This window comes from Linderina pennispora (assembly GCF_002104995.1).
Source record: "Linderina pennispora strain ATCC 12442 chromosome Unknown DL89scaffold_3, whole genome shotgun sequence".
Classification (NCBI taxonomy): Eukaryota; Fungi; Kickxellomycota; class Kickxellomycetes; order Kickxellales; family Kickxellaceae; genus Linderina; species Linderina pennispora.
In genome coordinates this window covers 465,461-478,536 of record NW_024468251.1, presented here as the reverse complement: position 1 = coordinate 478,536, position 13,076 = coordinate 465,461, and the positions used below count along the sequence as shown (strand labels likewise).

General features: G+C 57.6%; 8 protein-coding genes across 8 annotated transcripts; 4 read left to right on the top strand and 4 right to left on the bottom strand.

Annotated features, from left to right (window-relative positions):
• Positions 1-7: 7 nt before the first annotated feature.
• On the bottom strand, positions 8-3,804 carry DL89DRAFT_265664 (antiviral helicase). The gene is made up of 14 exons (XM_040886768.1): positions 3,433-3,804; positions 3,217-3,341; positions 2,994-3,161; positions 2,494-2,971; positions 2,298-2,462; positions 2,207-2,275; positions 2,071-2,182; positions 1,372-2,049; positions 1,337-1,350; positions 1,263-1,315; positions 974-1,241; positions 903-952; positions 280-799; positions 8-257 (listed from the first exon to the last, which is right to left on the bottom strand). The coding sequence occupies exons 1-14, from the start codon at positions 3,781-3,783 to the stop codon at positions 189-191; spliced, it is 3,120 nt and encodes a 1,039-aa protein (XP_040745393.1). The 5' UTR covers positions 3,784-3,804; the 3' UTR covers positions 8-188.
• Positions 3,805-4,009: 205 nt separating this feature from the next.
• DL89DRAFT_321114 (nascent polypeptide-associated complex, alpha subunit) lies at positions 4,010-4,887 on the bottom strand (the record flags this gene model as incomplete). The annotated part of the gene is made up of 1 exon (XM_040891256.1): positions 4,010-4,887. The coding sequence occupies exon 1, from the start codon at positions 4,577-4,579 to the stop codon at positions 4,010-4,012; it is 570 nt and encodes a 189-aa protein (XP_040745392.1). The 5' UTR covers positions 4,580-4,887.
• An 801-nt stretch (positions 4,888-5,688) lies between these two features.
• On the top strand, positions 5,689-6,600 carry DL89DRAFT_255670 (uncharacterized protein; the record flags this gene model as incomplete). Its single annotated transcript, XM_040885380.1, has 1 exon — positions 5,689-6,600. The coding sequence occupies one exon, from the start codon at positions 5,689-5,691 to the stop codon at positions 6,598-6,600; it is 912 nt and encodes a 303-aa protein (XP_040745391.1).
• A 29-nt stretch (positions 6,601-6,629) lies between these two features.
• DL89DRAFT_265663 (uncharacterized protein) lies at positions 6,630-7,185 on the top strand (the record flags this gene model as incomplete). Its single annotated transcript, XM_040886767.1, has 3 exons — positions 6,630-6,805; positions 6,942-7,040; positions 7,081-7,185. Coding segments are annotated over 3 exons (330 nt in total), but the record flags the coding sequence as incomplete, so codon positions are not given.
• Positions 7,186-7,378: 193 nt separating this feature from the next.
• Positions 7,379-10,007, bottom strand: DL89DRAFT_321112 (uncharacterized protein; the record flags this gene model as incomplete). Its single annotated transcript, XM_040891255.1, has 7 exons — positions 9,879-10,007; positions 9,391-9,578; positions 9,175-9,262; positions 8,714-9,127; positions 8,417-8,679; positions 7,653-8,391; positions 7,379-7,615 (listed from the first exon to the last, which is right to left on the bottom strand). The coding sequence occupies exons 1-7, from the start codon at positions 9,915-9,917 to the stop codon at positions 7,379-7,381; spliced, it is 1,968 nt and encodes a 655-aa protein (XP_040745389.1). The 5' UTR covers positions 9,918-10,007.
• Positions 10,008-10,140: 133 nt separating this feature from the next.
• On the top strand, positions 10,141-11,265 carry DL89DRAFT_104887 (uncharacterized protein). The gene has a single exon (XM_040883034.1). It carries the CDS (start codon positions 10,205-10,207, stop codon positions 11,054-11,056), a length of 852 nt encoding a protein of 283 aa, XP_040745388.1. The 5' UTR covers positions 10,141-10,204; the 3' UTR covers positions 11,057-11,265.
• DL89DRAFT_104902 (uncharacterized protein) lies at positions 11,199-12,016 on the bottom strand. Its single transcript, XM_040883035.1, has 2 exons — positions 11,721-12,016; positions 11,199-11,530 (listed from the first exon to the last, which is right to left on the bottom strand). Exons 1-2 carry the CDS (start codon positions 11,843-11,845, stop codon positions 11,341-11,343), a joined length of 315 nt encoding a protein of 104 aa, XP_040745387.1. The 5' UTR covers positions 11,846-12,016; the 3' UTR covers positions 11,199-11,340.
• A 382-nt stretch (positions 12,017-12,398) lies between these two features.
• DL89DRAFT_104885 (uncharacterized protein) lies at positions 12,399-13,073 on the top strand. Its single transcript, XM_040883033.1, has one exon. The coding sequence runs from the start codon at positions 12,492-12,494 to the stop codon at positions 12,966-12,968; it is 477 nt and encodes a 158-aa protein (XP_040745386.1). The 5' UTR covers positions 12,399-12,491; the 3' UTR covers positions 12,969-13,073.
• Positions 13,074-13,076: the final 3 nt, after the last annotated feature.

Here is a 13,076-nt window from a genome sequence, read left to right as displayed (position 1 = left end):
TGTCGCTTTCAAAGGTACTTGCACAGCGCAAATTGTATTGGACCATATCTGAAAATATTCACGCGCCGAGTATCAGGTTTGTACATATTGCTACTGATCTTCAGGCTACATGCATTGCCTAGCATGATATGCAGCGTATCATCCCACTCCTTGGTCGCTGAAAGAATAACGGGCCCGACGAATGTCTATTAGAAATAAAGCGAGGCAGCAAACACAATGTCGCGACGAATCATCTCGCTGGCAGCCTGCAGCTTCAGCTTCAGCTCCTGTATCGCCGACCAGCAGGGCTGCTGACATGCAGTTCTTCAAGACATCATCAATCCGCAGGATGCAGCGCACGATAATGCCTTCCTGCGTGTCTGTCAGCATGGTGATGTTTTGGAACGACATCCCGCGCGCCCACTCGTACGCCACTTCCATCAGCCCGAACCGGAACTCGCGCTGGTACTCCTCGATACTCACCGGAAGTCCGTACGCTGCCTGCAGTGACCCAATGCGCTTTGCAGTTTCAACAATCTGCTGCCGGCCCTGCTTGAGCTGCACTGGCAGCCTGCTCATCAGATCCGAGCTTTCGCTCCTTTCCGGGCACACAAACGCCGAAACCAATGCCACAATCTCCTCGGGCTCATACTGTGCTAACGTGTTGTCGAGAATCAGCTCAGTCAGAACCAATTCGTCGGCTGAGTTCATCTCGCAGGCAACACGGCCCTTGAGCTGCACGTTGCCCGTCTCGTCAGTATACCCGAGATCGCGCAAGACCTCAAGGCGCACGCGGTAGTCAGGCAGGAAGATCCAAGTTCTGATCTGAAAGCTGGATTGTCAGCTCATTCAGATGCGCGTGCAGCTCAGCGCGCCGATGGGTCATGGTAAAGTGTGCTGGCAGATCGGGACAGGCCATGCACTGGAATCCAACTGCAGACTGCACCAGGCGTGCACGCTCGTATACCAGCTCCTGGAACTCGAGCTCACGCACCTTGGCCCACGGGTATTCCGCCGAAGGCTGCGACATCAGCGCCTGCAATGCCTGGCTGATCTTGAGCTCCAGATCAGAGGGCACATCCGTAGGCGTGGTGCTGTTCAACCGCTGCTTGCTCACCAGCGATGAGCCCAGCTTGACCACACTGTCCAAAGCCAAGGCAATCGACGACGTTGGCACAGCAGCATAGGTGAATGTCATGCGTGGCTGGTCCAGCTTGGCCAGCTGGGTCTGTGCATCTGACAAGGGACGAGGAGGCACAGTGCTATGCTCCTTGGATGCATACCCACTGTCGTTGAGAACGACACATGCGAATTTGGAGCCGTCCGATGTCAGCGGCTTGTGGATGATGGCCAGCACAAGCTTAGGGAACTCTGAGATTACGACCAGACGACCTGGGCAGAATGCCTGGGCAATGTAGCCAGAGGCACCGGTTCCTGATAACCGATGGGCGACTGTAGAATGCAGACGGGCAGTCAGCCTTTGCACTGCTCTGGCAATACGGTAGTATTCGCTGATGTCCTCTTCGCAAATCGGACACGATAGCTCTGGCATATCGTCGAGCTTCTGCTTGATATCGACCACCTGGCGCTCAAACTCCGGCACCTGTCCCTGCGATGTGTTTTCGCCAAAGCTGCGCTTGATAACCTCCTCGACGCGTAGCTGCTTGGCACGCAGCAGATTCAGGATCATGTTGTACGTAAGGCGGAACTGTGACTCGAGCTTGGTTGCCGATCCCAGCAGCATTGTGTGCAGCGTCGGTGTATCGGGCACGTCGTTGGCAGCATTGATGATCACAACACCCGTGTCGTCGAGACCACGGCGCCCAGCACGTCCAGCCATCTGCGTGTATTCACCCGGTAGCAGCTCGCGGAACGATCGGCCATCATGCTTCCGCAGCGACGAGAACACAACACAGCGCGCAGGCATGTTGACCCCCATGGCAAAAGTCTCGGTAGCAAACAGGCAGTGGATCAGCCCACGAGCAAACAGAAGCTCCACAATCTCCTTGATAATTGGTAGCAACCCGGAGTGGTGCACACCAATGCCGCGCTTGAGCAGGTCCCGAATCACTTTCACCTGTGGCAGCGTACGATCCTCTGGCTTGAGCCGCTTCAAGCAGCGATCCACGAAGATATGGACTTCGCTGCGGCGGCTCTCGTTCAAAAAGTCCAGGTTGTACAGCGTAGACGCGTACTCTTCGCACTTTTTGCGCGAAAACGTGAATACAACAGCCGGTAGCAGCTTCTGCTTACGCAAGAATCCGGCCAAATGCACCCACAGCGTCGCTCCCTGACGCTCAGGCCGTATGCCGCCCCACCGTGCGTGTCAGATTACCAGCCCCACCGCCACGCCGTCCAGCATTGGACCGGCCACGACCAGCACTGGAACCACCAGGCTTGCTCGCTGGCTTGTTTACAGCAGCGTAGGCATCGCGCCATTCATTGCTGTCGAAGTTGCCGTTCTTGTCGACAATCTTCATCATCTCGCTCGACGACACCGAGTTCTTAGCCAACATATAGATAGTGCTCCAACGGCACCGGCCGCTTCGGCGTGTTGATCACGTATATGTCGCGCTTCTTTGTGCGCCCGACCCACTCGGCAAACTCCTTGGTGTTGGGCACAGTAGCTGAAAGCAGAATAATCGACACATGCCGGGGGAGCATGATGATGACTTCCTCCCACACGACGCCGCGCTCAATATCGTTGATGTAGTGGCACTCATCGAACACAACAAACTCGACATCGCGCAGCACATCGGCACCACGGTACAGCATATTCTTCAGCACCTCGGTAGTCATGATCAGGCACGGCGCCTCAGGCCGGATCTTGACGTCGCCGGTCAGAATTCCCACATTATCCTCGCCAAACGACTGAGAAAAGTCGTGGAATTTTTGGTTCGACAGCGCTTTGATCGGCGACGTGTACACGGTCTTGGTCATATGCATCTGCGAGAGTGCCACCGCGTACTCGGCCACCACGGTCTTGCCAGCACTAGTATGCGCTGCGAACAAACACCGAATCGCCGCGCTCTAGATGATACACAGCGCGTTTCTGGAACACATCGAGCTCGAAGGGGAACTGCTTGGCCGGCTTGGGCACCAGGTCGTGGAAATTTGAGAACCCAGCGGTAACGTCAATGACATGGGCCCACTCTTTGCGTGCCATTGCCGCGTCATCCTTCCTTGGCTGCCCGAGCCCTTGCGTCAGCCGTCTGCTCTGCATCGTCGTCATTTGACACAAGCTGATCAAGCTCATCGTTCTCCGGATCCTTAACTCCATCACCAGCTTCCTTGGCTGGGCTGGGCTCCTCATCGGCAGCGTCACCGTACCGCTCGACCGCCAAATCGATCGGCTGCGCTTGCTCTGGAACCACGACATCAGCCACGACAAAAAGGCCTCGGTCAAATCCGTCCGGCACTGTGCAAAATTCGGCTGGATCGAAACGCTGGCACATTCCCTGAGGATGCCTCCAGGTCTTTCTCGTCCAGACCGCCAGGTTGGAACGGCACCTGGTTGCTCGATCCGGAAGCATAGTTTTGCTTGCGACCAGTTTTACGCATAAACGACATTGGGTTAGCCTCGCCTGATAGCTCGGTCTCGGTTGCTGCGCAGTACTCGCCGGTGACGTGATCGCGAACCATGGTCATCGTGCTTCCAAGAGATGTCGATGGCACCGAGAGCACTTCATGTAGAGTGGACTTGTGATCCACAGACAGCTGCGCCGATGACAGATACGGGTTGCAGATGCTGGGCTGCGGCAGCAGGTACTCGCGCTCGATCGTTTGGAACAGCTCTTCGTCCATGACACAAACAAGACAATGCAGGGTTGTAGAAAAAATTAAAGACCCGATTCGCACTGCGGGATCTCCGAATATCATTCCATGCATCGCAAGTCATAAAGAATGGGCTCGTCGCTCGCATCGTCATCTAGAGCGTTTCTAAGTGTATTCTTTTGAAATGGCCATGCAACGTGACGACGCAAGAGAATAGAGATATCTGTTTTTGTTGGCACACGAAAAGACACTAAACCTAGGCAGTGAGCTCCATGATGGCGTTGACGATATCGTTGTTGTTGTTCTTCAGGGCCTTGACAGCCTTGGCGCGCGACGCGTTGGCCTGGCTCATGACAAGCTCGATATCCTTGTTCTCAACACCCTCCTCATCGACCTCCTCAGCCTCCTCCTCGACAGCAGCCTCGGCGGCGACCTCCTTGCCCTTGCCCGACGAGGCGGCGGCAGCCTCCTCAGCGGCCAGAGCCTGGAGCTGCTGGGCCTGCGCCATCTGCGCCCGGGCGGCCATGTCGTCGACCTTGGCCTCGCCGAACACGATCCAGGTGTCCGAGGTCGAGCTCTTGTAGACGTCAGGGGCCTGGATCGTGAAGATCACGCCCTTGGGGCGGCGCATGGTGACGCGGGTGATACCCGGAACCTGCTCCAGACCCTGCTTGGCCATGGCCTTGCGCGCCTTCTTCTCGGTGCGGCTCTGCTGCTTCATGAACGCAGCCGGGTTGATGCCCTGGGCGGCAGCGGCGGCGGCAGCGGCGTTGGTGGTGTTCTCCTCGGGAACCTGCTCGACGGCGACCTTCTGTTCTTCAGCCATGTTTTCTTTTCGTCCTCGCGGAATTCAAAAACGAATCTACACTTGCACAGATAGGCCATTGCTCCGCAATGGGTTTTCGTAATTGAGTACAGTGCAATTCGGGATTACGTTTGCCAGTAATTTCTCTACTCCAGCCTCTGAATCCTCAATCTGAGCGGGAATCCCAGCTGAATTCAACCACATTACGGCCCTCTGCAGCCGGTTGCGCATATTTTTCGCCTTGCATCCATTCTGCCACGATCGATACGATCTGCTCATCGCGAAAAAAAGTGCATAAATACAAACGTACCTTTAATAATTGAGAAAAAGTGGGAGGGGAGTTGCGCGCGCGTCGTGGGCCGAAATCGCTTTTGTCAAACAGCTGAGGATTGCTCGTGATTTCCCGATTGGTTGGATTCGCCCTCTCAGGCCAGCCTGAAGGCAGACCACACTTTTCCGATTGTTTAGCCCACACGTCATCGCCCAGGGCAAGGATTGCTAGAATACTCCGACACCTTGCCACCTCCTAAAGGCTCCTAAGCTCAAGGGCGGTAGTGTTGAAGCCAGTAACCAGTCAAGACATATGCGTATCATGCGTTGGCTGCAAAGCTTGGACATACCTTTTGAAGTAGAAAATGGCGTAAGTATCAAGCATAGTACGGCCCTACACACCTTGTTAAGCCGGCATTGTCAGCAATGTCTATGGAGACATCTCGCTATTGCCACTAGGCAAAACAATAATTCATCTTATTCCGTGGGTTTTCGGCTACCTCCATGGATATTGGTATGGGTGGTTTAAGTCGTAAAAGTATGATGATGCGAGGTAGTGTCCCATGCTACACCCAACGGCAAACTACACCTGCTCAGTTTCAAATTGATGACATCCTTGCTTTCTTGGTACTCCCTTGACATGTAGCAAGAAGCAGCATGGTTCGTTGCTTGAACTGATTGCAGCACTAAACCGAATCAGCCAATTTGGTGCTTTGATGGCGCAGCCAGTTTTGGAGCATTTCAGCAATTTTATTTACAGCATATAAAGGCTCGGCCGTTTGTTGCGCAGCAGCAAAGGCGCTTTTTCTTCTCACCAGACCTAGCTCACAGCGATTCTTCATTACTCTACTACTTTTGCAATGACACTAAGCGACGATTATATTGCCATGCAAGATGATCCTTGGCGCGATCCATATCTGACAGACGAAGAGAATGTTTCGCCAGTTAGGCTGAATAGGCCAAAGCCCAGTCTTCTCGTCACCGAAATCGGCAAGAAACCAACGTCTGAAATGAAAAGCCAGTGGGAGTCAGATGTGCGCAACGCAACGGTGGATGTGGACCTTCAAAGCATGTTTGATTCCCTTGGCCTCCTGGAGAAGTTTCGCGAGTTTCAGGCATCGCATGGCACTGCTATAGCCAAGCTTGCCGACAAGATTTGTGCCAGGGACGTCCTCAAGGGCATGTGGTTTGCGTCTGACACAGGCACCAGACGTGAACTCGTGCGCTTCATTGACAGGTACCTCCACCTGGTCATGGACGAGCTAGCTCCAGATGTGTTACCTTTTGACATCATCAACCACGACTGGCGCTCCATCTTCGACACTGAGCTGATGCCTGGTCTCCTTGTCGGCTACCCTGACCGGGCTAGTTTGGATGAAAATCGCTGCCTTCATGGCTTATGCTGCCTGGATATCTACATGCCAGTAGTTATTTCAGGACATGGTCTAATCGACGACTCCAGCGAGGGCAAGGATATGGAGAAGATGTGTGCCTGTGTGCGCGGTATGTGGGCAGTCCAATTTACTCGCGCGTTTATCCCAGCACTGTACATCGACGACGACTTCAATGTCACGTTGTATGTCTTTACTCGTGGCAGACTCCTGCGCACTGTGCTTGGCTCGCTCGTGGATACCAACAAGGACACGCTCATCAGCCTGATTACACCACTGGCGTTTCACCTTCTACAGACAGAGCACTTTGGGAGGTTCTGCAACTGGTATGATGAAATGTCAAGTATGAGACTCACTCATCGTACGCCAGTAGATACCTAACTCCAATTTTGCATCTCGCTATGCGCAGCCGGTGGATATTGATACTCTGGATTTCTTTTCCCAACTCACCACAAGACTACTTCCTCCGGTTCCCGCGTCACAAGCCTGGTGACACCACCATCTTCGGGCCGTTGAACACACTCATTATCTCAAACGTGGGCAGAATCAAGAAGCTGATCCTACTTTCCTGGTATCCCAAGTCCTAGTCGCACATGGGGCACCATTGGTGGCATTGAGGATACACAGAGCGCCCATATCTGATTCCCAAGGTTTTCGACTGCGGCATCATCGTAGGAGGATCTGCTTGGATATCGCCTCGAGTTTATTTCCTTTGTTTACAGCGGCGAAGACACCGATCCGATCATGAAGGAGCTCCTCAGGCTGAGGGACGGAAGTGCGCAGACGATGGTTGATCAAGCACGGCAACCAGACGCTGGCTCGTGAGAAGCGACAGACTGTCTGACCAGCTCCGATGATTAGCGGGTCTTCTACTGAGCGGCATGTCTCCCATCACAAGGTGCCCAGGCACCACTAGTCTTCCACCCATCCACTTTACTTTTTCTTCTTGTTTCTTTCAAATAACAGGCATTCCTGGCCATGGAAAGGCGGTGGTGATCGTATGCACGCCGTGAGTAAACATGCATAGCAGCATGTACATGTCTGAGGCATACGGTGGTCTCCATGGTGATGATGCACATGGTGTAGATGCTTGGAAGATGCACGTTCAAATGTGGAAAACATGGATTGCAGCAGAGAAACTAAAAGAAACAAAACAAAGCTAAGCGCCAGTCAGCTGCATATCAAGCGTAACCCTTTGCTGGCCGAGCCATGAAGCCGGGGTGCCCGCCTGCCGCGCCGACGGCAAGCTGCCCATGCCACTGGAATGGCCGAAGCCGCTCTGGCGCTCAAGCTGGCGCTGCAAGTTGAACCACGCCGACGCCATCGTGCGGGACTCGAGCAAGTGCGTGTTATTCTGCTCGCGCAGCATCGTGCGGACGCTCTCCAGCTGCTCCTCCTTGAGGGCCAGCTGGGCCTGGGCAGCCTGCAGGGACTCGTGCGGGGCACTGCCAGGCCTGCTGCTGCTGCAGCTTCTGGTCGAGCGTCACGCAATGGTCCTTGGTGCGCTTCAGGCTGACCTGCAAGACATGCACTTCTTCGCGGGCCTTGACGAGCTCGCGCTGCAGACGCTCAATGTCGCCCTGGCCGCGCAGCGCGATTTCGAGCCGCGTCTGCTCCTCGGTGCTCTTACCGAGCTTTCCCGTCAGTTCGCGGTTGGCCGCCGACAGGCGTGCAATTTCCTGCTCGAACTGCTGGCTCTCCTGGTGGGTCTCGGCAAGCCAGTCTTCGAGCGACTTGTTCTCGTCGCGCAAACTGGCAGCCTCCACCACGGCCTTGTGCTGCTGCTCGACTGCCAGAAGGGCGGCGCGCGAGCGCTCGAGCTCCTCCTTGACTGCAGCCAGGTCGTTGCGTGCGGCACCGGCATCGCTTGTGGCCGAGACAAGCTGCGTGGTGACTGCATCCAGGTCGCTCTTCAGTCGCGGCACTGACTCGGCGTGCTCAGCCAGCTGGTGCTCGAGCTGGGCGCGCGCTGCCCGCTCCTTTTCGAGCTGCTCCAGGGCAGTGTCCTTCTCGCGAGTCGCCGCATCGGCCACCTCCTCGAGGAACTCTGTGGCGTCGGTCTGCGGCTGGGCGTTGCGCGCAGCCTTCAGCTCGCGCTCGAGGCGGGCGATCTTGGTCAATAGCTCGGTGCGGTCGTCGTCCAGGTCCATGGCCAGACCCTTGTCGAGCGTGCTAGCCGGTGGGAGCGCCGGCAGACAGCTCGAGCTCGCGCAGCTGCTCTTCGAGCGCCTGGATCTGCTCCTGGCCGTGCTGGCGGTCGGCGGCCAGTCGGTCGCGCTCGTCCTCAGTCTTGCGCAGGCGCTCCATGGCCTGGCTCAGCTCAAGCACAGTCATGTTGTGGCGCGATTCAAGCTGCTGGAAACCATCGCGCACGTCATCCATGGCCGGGCGACGGCTCGACATCTTGTGGAACTCGTCTTCGATCTGGCGCGTGCGGTCCTGGGCGCTGGCCAGCTGCTCCTCAAGCGTGCGGACCTGGCGGACGCAGATCGACGCTTTCCTCCAGCTTCTTCTTGTACTTCTCAATTACGTGCTCGGACTTTGCCAAGCGCTCGGCCGCGTGCTTGTACTCCTGCAGCTGGTCGCGCAGCCGCACGGCCTCGTCTGCGGTGGCGTCGCGGTCAGCCAGCTTGCGCGTCATGTCGGCCAGGGCGCTCTGCTGCTCGGCCATGATGCGCTCAGTCTCCTGGGCGCGGGTATCGGCCTTCTCCAGCTCGTGCTTCAGGTTGTCGATTTCGGCGCGCAATAAAAAGTCGGCGCGACCGGATTTGTCGGCGCGTGCCATGGATTGTTCGAGGTCCTCCATGCGCATCTTCAGCTCCTCGTTCAGCACCAGAAGCTCCTCATACTTGCTTTGCACATGCTTGTGCTCAGTCGAGAGCTCGCGCGCAGACTTTTCGAGCTCGTCCTTTTCCGCGTAAGGACTTCATCAGCTCAGGCCTGCAGTTTGGCGACGGGATCAATCCCTTCGTCGTGGTGCTGGGCGTCAAAGATCTCCATGTCGTGGTTGTCGGAGTCAGGATTCGTTGTCGATGCTTCCCAGCTGTGCTAGCACGGACTCGATAGATACCATCAAGGAGCGCTGGTCGTCTTCGCCTAGCGACATGATTTTGCCGATATAGACCTGGTTCTTCTCGCATTGCACGGCCAGAGGTCAGGATCAAGTGGCACAGTTTCAGCAGCTCCTCGGAGTTGTCGTGCTTGGCAATTGTGGAGAGGTCGGGCTCGTCCAACCGCGTTGCCGGGTAGCCCAGGACCTCCTCGTAGTATTGCGTCACCAGACGGTATAGTTTCTTTAGATTGTTTAAGCTCAGGATCCAGTTGTCGCCCATGTCTGTAGACCGGATCGATTTGAACCACTGGCGGTCGCTAGTTGAGAAATGATGAGGTGTGGCTCAGCAGGGTATAGATAGGACTGGGTTGAGGCGCTGTTAATGCGGGACAGTAACAGAGCAAGGACGGAGACTTACATTTCAGCGCAAATTTCAAAAAGCACGATTCCATCTGTAAGGTCGCTGAGTGTGGTGACGGGCTTGCTCAGTTTGCTAAATGTGCCGACCTAGTGTAAACAAAAATAGCATGTTAGTAAAGCGGGTGTAGGCACTTGAGACTAGGAGCTGCTCGAGTCTAGCCTGCGAATGGTTGTAGAAAGAACGTACCCAGTGGACAAAGCCCTTGGCAATGTCGTCGTGCTCCATCGGCTAAGGCTGTGTTTTAAAGGATAGTATAAAAATAGCAAGTCTGAAGGAACGGATAGTAGAGAAGCAAATTTGGTTTTAGGAATACAGGCAGCCTGGCTGTGGATGCGTTTGCAGCAGGAGAACCCGTCACGTGCAGAGATCAGGCTAGTGAGACGGAGGAAAAAATAGGGGCATTTTGGGAGAGGGCTTGGGCTTTTTCTTCTGCTCAGGAAATGGCATAGACTTTTTTTTTTTTTCTAATTTAGACAGCTAATATTTTTGCTCATACACAAAAAGGGGCGACAATGCACGACCATTTGGAGGCCACCAGCACTCAGGGGCAGCCGTCGAATTTTGGGCTCAGCAACAGTTCGGACCACGGCACGTTCCAGGTGCGCGGGCTGCCACGGCAGACGCACCTGGACCGGATATATCTGAACGGACTGCACACGCTGCTGCCGTTCTGGATCACAAACCTAACGGACGCCGACATGACAATCAGCATGTCAGACACGCTGGGAGGATCGGTAAAGTTCCACACACAGAACCCGAACTGGGACGCAGTGCCCGGGGCTGTGCGCGAGACATACGTACAGGTGGTGGCGGGGGAAGAGACGACACTGGTATGTAGCGCGGCGACGCAGAAGGACTTTAGTGAGGTGTTCAATCAGCTCAATGGCACCGAGTCCGTAAGAGTCGGAGCCCACGAGACAGTCGAGGTGGTGTTGCTGTTTCTGGCCACACAGCGGACAGACGCAACGCCAGCGCACAGCCGGCGGCCGTCATTGGGGCAGGTGTCCAACAGTGCGCCAAGCAGCGTGGCAGAAGAGCTCGTGGCAGCCCGGCAGACGTACGGGTTTCAGACCAGCGCGTGTGCGGTGTGGCTGCGGACTGATGAAGACGGGTATCAGGTGGATCTGCGGGCCAGCTTCTGCCGTTCGGTGCTGGAGATGGATCCGCCGACATCGCGGATCTACCTGGACGACTGCGTGATCGGGCGGCTGTACGAGCGGGAATTCCGGGTTCGCAATGCGTCGGCGAATCGGTCTGGACTGGGCCATGGCGGCAGTGGAGGGCACGGCGCCGCTGGCGACACTGCAGCTGGTGAGCGGCGGGCAGGCAGGGGAGGTACGGGGCGGGCATTTGAGCGGGTATGACAGTCCAGCAGGTGGTGCTGCGGTATACGCCCGAGGCTGCAGGTGAGTTCCTGTGCCGGTTCCTGATTGAAAACACAAACGACGCAGGCAACCAGCGACACTGGGTGTTCCGGGCGCGCGTCAGCCAGCGGCAGAAGCCGCGACGCATCGAGCTGATGAGCGCAGCAGACATCAACTTTGGCGACTGCACCAGTGGCGTGTGGTACAGGCGCGAGGTGGTGTTCCGCAATGTGTCGGATGCACTAGTGGTGATGCGATTCCGCGTCGAGGGCAATGTGTCACGGCTAGCGATCAGATCGGCAGTGCGGCAAGCCGGTGAGACGCCGGTGATGGAGACCGGCGAGGATCCGATGCGCGGGGCGCTCGGACGACGATAGCCGTTTGGCCGGCGACGACGAGGTGGCCACAATGACCACGGATGAAGCGAGCCACGCGCGCCCCGATGAACTCCTCTCGGAGACCGGTAGTGGCGACCTGGCGCGCAGCACCCCGGCTGCCAGCGGCTCAGTCAGCTCGCTGGGCGGCGTGGCGCGCGGCGATACCTGGTGAGGCATCGGCCGAGGCCAAGGCGCGCCGGGCGCGAGCGGCAGCCTTGCTGGACGACGTGCTGATCAAGCCCGGCGCGGTGCGACGGGTGGAGTTTGCGGTGCGCGGCAGTCCGAGCGGTGGCATCAACGCCGGGCAGTTTGAGCGGCAGTCGTTCACGCTGTTCTGCGAGCACAGCGTGGTGAGCAAGGCCGACGGCGACCGGTCGGTGGAGCGGCTGTCCCTGCCGTGTACGGTCAACATGTGTACGTCGCTGGTACGTGTGACGCCGGGCGCTGCTGGACTTTGGGCCGGTGGATGTCGGGACGCTCAAGTCAGCGGATCTGGTGGTCGAGAACCTGTCGCTGGTGGCGGCGGTGGTGCAGTGCCAGGTAGATTCGAAGGTGGTCACGTGCAACCGGTCCCCCACAACCATCCCGCCACTGCAGTCACTGCGCATCCGTGTCGACATTTACCCACGGCGCGTCAATGCACGGTACCGCAAGCAGATAGTGGTGCGGAACCTCTACAACCGGCGCAACGACCGCGTGGTGGAGGTGCGCAGCGAGCATGTGGACCGTCGCCGCATGGCCTACCACAACCTGTTCTACCGCACACTGGTGCCCGAGCACGAGCAGAACTTTGTCGATTTCGGCACCATTCCGCTGAACTCGCGCGTACTGCGCCGCGTTGCGCTGGAGAGCTGCTGCAGCCGGCCCAATGAAGATCCAGCTGGCCGCTGGTGAGAGTCCGCTGGTGTCCTTGCATGCCATAGCCGGCCCAGCCCACGCAGCCGCTGTTGCCCGGGCGCTGCCGGCGCTGGAGCGCCAGGCCAGAGATCCACAGCTCCATCGAGCGCTTCAAGCAGCAGGCCGAGCGCCAGAGCGTCGAGCAGGTGCGCGAGCCGCCCATGCAGCCGCGCGCATTGCCGCGCGACATGTTCCTGGACAAGCGCGTCGAGAACGGGCACACGTGCCTGGCGCCGTTCCGCCGCTCTCGCGTGCGCTCCCCGACCGACTATCTGGATGTGGCTGGGCCGCGGGTCGTGGGCTGCGGACCAGTGGTGCGGATGCGGCGGGGCATGGGGCCGGAGACGGCCGTGTCGCGTGCGGAAATCGAGCCCACGTCGCTGATCATGGCGCGCGCAACCAAGCTGCTGGCCGAGATCGAGTCGGGGCTGGACATGGCGCCGCGCACGATGTTTGCCACGCCACAAGCTGAGGACGAGTACGTGCGGCGGCAGGTGGACCTGCAAAAGTACCTCGATCTGCTGATCGAGTCCGGCTTCCTGACTCCTGCGCACACCGTGACTGTACCAGGCCAACGGCAGCGCGTCGATTTTCGTCATGGTGCGGCCATTGGAGACGCTTCTGGAGCAGACGCCTGAAGCCCTGCGTCTGGACGCCAACGTCTACATGAAGCTTCTGGATGCACCGCGCTCGCTGCTGTCCACGGCCGACCTGCCGGAGGGCATGGCGCGGCTGCCCGAGCGGCG